Raw genomic sequence first — 4,077 nt, 5'->3', positions numbered from 1 at the left:
AATGGCTGCAATATAACAAAGAGTGAAAAATTTAAGGGGGTCTGAATACTTTCCGTACCCACTGTATCTCTAATTTTTAGTTAGTTTACCTCAACCAATACTTCAGATTTTACCTCAAAGTTTTCCTCAGACATTACCTCAGTTTATTTTAGGCTTGATTTAGGCCTAAACCTCAGATTTTAACTCAGTGCTTAACTCAAAGATACATTAGATTTATATCACACAGTTTATGTCAGATATTACCCTCAGTTTGCTTGAGACATAATTCAAGCCTCTGATTTTACCTCAGAACTTACTGTAAGATTTACTTCATATTTTACCTCATGATTTCTCTCAGAATTGAGGTCTACCTCTGATTCCCATTGTTTACCTCAGATCTTACCTTGAAATTTACTTCATATTTTACCTCATGATTTCCCTCAGATTTGAGGACTACCTCTGATTTTACCTCAGAATTTACTGTAAGATTTACTTCATATTTTACCTCATGTTTTCTCTCAGAATTGAAGCCTACCTCTGATTTCACCTCATTGTTTCCTCAGATCTTACCTTGCAATTTACTTCATATTTTACTTAATTCCCTCAGAATTGAGGCCTACCCTTTGATTTTACCTCAATGTTTACCTCAGAACTTACCTTGCAATTTACTTTATATTTTACCTCATGATTTCTCTCAGAATTGAGGCCTACCTCTGGTTTTACCTCAGTGTTTACCTCAGATCTTACCTTATGATTTATTTTATATTTTACTTCATGATATCCCTCAAAATTAAGGCCCAGCTCTGATTTTACCTCAATGTCTACCTCACATCTAACCTTGCAATTTACGTCATATTTTGTCTTATGATTTCCTTCAGAATTGAGGCCCACCTCTGATTTTACCTCAGAATAAGCACCCGAAGTAGACACATTTAGGCCAAGCTGATTCGAAATCATTAACATTGTTCATAACATTGTTCAGATTTCATGAGAATAGCAGGTTGAATATTTCAGTGAGTCTGTACCTTCCTCTGAATGGACATAGTGGCGATGTTCTGCAACACGATGTACTGAACTTCCCTAAATGAGCCGAGAGTGAAACCAAAAACAGGAATTAGATTGACAGATTTGATTGTAATACCACCTCCATCTCATGATCTCATAGTGTGCATGTGTTACCTGTGGCTCCTCAACAGCCTCACCAGGGACTTGGTGATGATGCTAAGTTCATGTTTAGGAGCCAGATGCCAGTAGAGCTGAGATACTGCCATCACGACCTGACAAAGAGAGATGATTAATGTTATAAATGAAGAGCTATGCCTTTAAATGTTAAATGTAAGGTTCTTAAAAGAATATCAATAAACTAAAACACGATATTATCATGGTTTTTCCATGGTATGTTTTTACAAAGGGAGAGAAAGGTGAGAAAAAGACGTGTGGACATTAAAAGTAGCTCATGAAAGAGACAGATTAATGGAAGATGTGGTGGAGAGTCCCAGAGACATGTGAAGTGAGAGAAAGAGGAAGAGGAGGGTTTGAGCGAGGTTGAAAAAAGATAGATGGTGATAGATTAGGAAGCCTTCAATGTATGTAATGATTTTGTCTTCCCCAAATTACTTTGACCCCAATATATGAACAGGACAGCAGACTTCAACACATCAACCGCTAGAGCAGCAGAGAGAGAGCGAGAGAGAGCTGATAAAGACAGAGAGCAGCCTGAGTGTAGAACAAAGCAGGACAAGTTTTAATCAAAACATATCACACACACACACACACACACACACACACTACAAAAAACACACATACACACAGACCTTGAGCTTCCAGGTTGATGGAGTACTTGAGTCACCCTGTGTGTGTGATGTAGGAGGGAATAACGTTTTCTGAGCACATTTCTAAGGCTGAGTGTGTGTAACATGATGGAGGTGGGTCTGATACAGCCTTGGTCCCACTAATATTCTGATGTACAAACACGCGCACACTCGCACTTAAACACAAAACACACACTCAGTTGCGTCCTGAAGGCCTTCGCTATTGCTCAGAGTTGAACAGGAACGATAAGAGAGGGAGAAAGAGAAAACTGGAGAGTGCAGATGTGTGGGGAAATGGAAATATGTGAGCATCTTAAAGGAATAATACAGATTAAATATGAATTAATAAAGAAGAAAGGATGTAACTATCGGCTGAAAACTGTCTTCAACCTTACCTACAGGAATGAAATCAGCAATGACTGACTAAAAGTGTATCTATCTTAAAGCTTTATCTATCCTGTGAGAAGCGAAACTAATAAAATAACTGCTTATACATAATTATCAATTGCATTACATAATGTAATAATATTACCATTTAGAATTCTTACATTTATAATATTTGACATATTAATATTTAATATACAAATGCTCAAACTATATTAAATTCCTATATTAGATTCCTATATCTTAATAATAATTATTATTATTATTTATTTTAACTAATATTGATACAAGAATATGAAACAATAATTAATATTATTGTATAAATATTCAAAATGGCAAAAATGTTTATTATTGATTATACATGCCGCTTTAATAATATTTGCTATACAATTTTTTGTTATATAATTATGCTCTAATTATATATAATTATGCCTATAATAAATGTAATAGATTAATATATCTGTATTAATAATAATACTAATAATAATAATGTAAAACAATTTAAATAATACTTTAATCATTAATAAACAATAAACATATTATAAACATATTACATATTACTATATTAACTTTTGAAATGTAAAATATTGATATAATAATAATAATTAATATTGCTGTGTCTATATTTAAAATTACTTAATATAATTACTGTTTTTATTATGACAGATTTGGTCCAAGAATATTCCTTTAAACAGAAACAGAGGGCTGAGTGTGTGTGTGTGTGTGTGTGTGTGTGTGTGCACTCACTGCGGTGTTTCTGCTCTGTAACAGTGGTTTAGTGTTTCTGAGCAGGAGTCTGTGGTCTGGATCCATGATGTACGGTTTGGACTGGTCCACTCTCCTTTCCTCCTCTGAATCATAAAACGCTTTCTCACTGTTCTCGTCAAACACGGCGTCCTACAATCACACACACAATTAATGAATAAAAACATCTAAAAAAAAATGCAGAGATCATTAAACCAACTCTCAAAATGATTAAAAGGAACTTTTAATCAGCAACTTTCTCTTGTGAAACAATCACTGCAGTCAGAGTTACAATATATAGTCCTCTCAATCCCTCCTTCCTACCTGAAACCCTCAATGCTAGCATTGAAAAACAAAACAAAATGAAAATAAGATCAGTCAATTTCAAGCAGCAATTTTGTGTTCAAATTAAACCACTAATCTTGATAGCTGAGCTTTAAAAATATGTAAAATAATAATTAAATACTATCTGTGCTTAAGCACACAGACAGTAACTCACCTCTCTCCACGGGCTGACAAACTGCGTCCTGGCGTATCGGGATATATATATATAATATGATTTATACAAAATAATGATAAATATAAAAATATAACAATAATAAATATGGTATCAGTGAAATAAATGATTCTGGGCTATTGAGTTATTCGGGACTAATTAAATTACATTTTCAATAATTCAATAGTTCAGGTAAGAAAAAATAATCCCAATTTGCACAATATCAGACATTTTGAGTTTTTAGACATGATAATAATTTATAAGAGAATTAAACGGTTATGCAATGTTCAAGCAACAATTAACAATGATCCACTAAAAAACCCAAACTACCCATAAATATCTGTACACCTGAATGACAAACCAACAGACCAGTGATTCAAACAATCCAATAGAGATCATTAGAGAAACATTATGTTTAAATTATATTGATTTATCTGAGATAAACACAAATAACAGTGTATAAACAAACACAAAAATTAAAAACCAAAGAAAAGCAAAACCAAGAAAGCAAGAATGTAACATTTAAATCTGAGTGGTTAGTGCATGTGCATACATACATATATATATATATATATATACACACACACACACACACATACAGTGGGTACGGAAAGTATTCAGACCCCCTTAAATTTTTCACTCTTTGTTATATTGCAGCCATTT

At 33.3% G+C, this 4,077-nt stretch overlaps 1 protein-coding gene across 1 annotated transcript in view; it reads right to left on the bottom strand.

Annotated features, from left to right (window-relative positions):
• LOC107701936 (AP-3 complex subunit beta-1-like) overlaps positions 1–4,077 on the bottom strand; it is a 54,460-nt gene that overhangs the window by 42,401 nt on the left and 7,982 nt on the right. The window contains exons 7-8 of the mRNA XM_016504086.1: positions 1,159–1,256; positions 1,005–1,059 (exon numbers count right to left, since the gene is read on the bottom strand). Coding sequence (XP_016359572.1) covers positions 1,005–1,059; positions 1,159–1,256 — 153 coding nt within the window. The remainder of the gene's footprint in view (positions 1–1,004; positions 1,060–1,158; positions 1,257–4,077) is intronic.

This window comes from Sinocyclocheilus anshuiensis, unplaced genomic scaffold, assembly GCF_001515605.1.
Source record: "Sinocyclocheilus anshuiensis isolate Anshui unplaced genomic scaffold, SAMN03320099.WGS_v1.1 scaffold1184, whole genome shotgun sequence".
In the NCBI taxonomy this organism is placed as follows: Eukaryota; Metazoa; Chordata; class Actinopteri; order Cypriniformes; family Cyprinidae; genus Sinocyclocheilus; species Sinocyclocheilus anshuiensis.
This window is presented reverse-complemented; position numbering and strand designations above follow the sequence as displayed.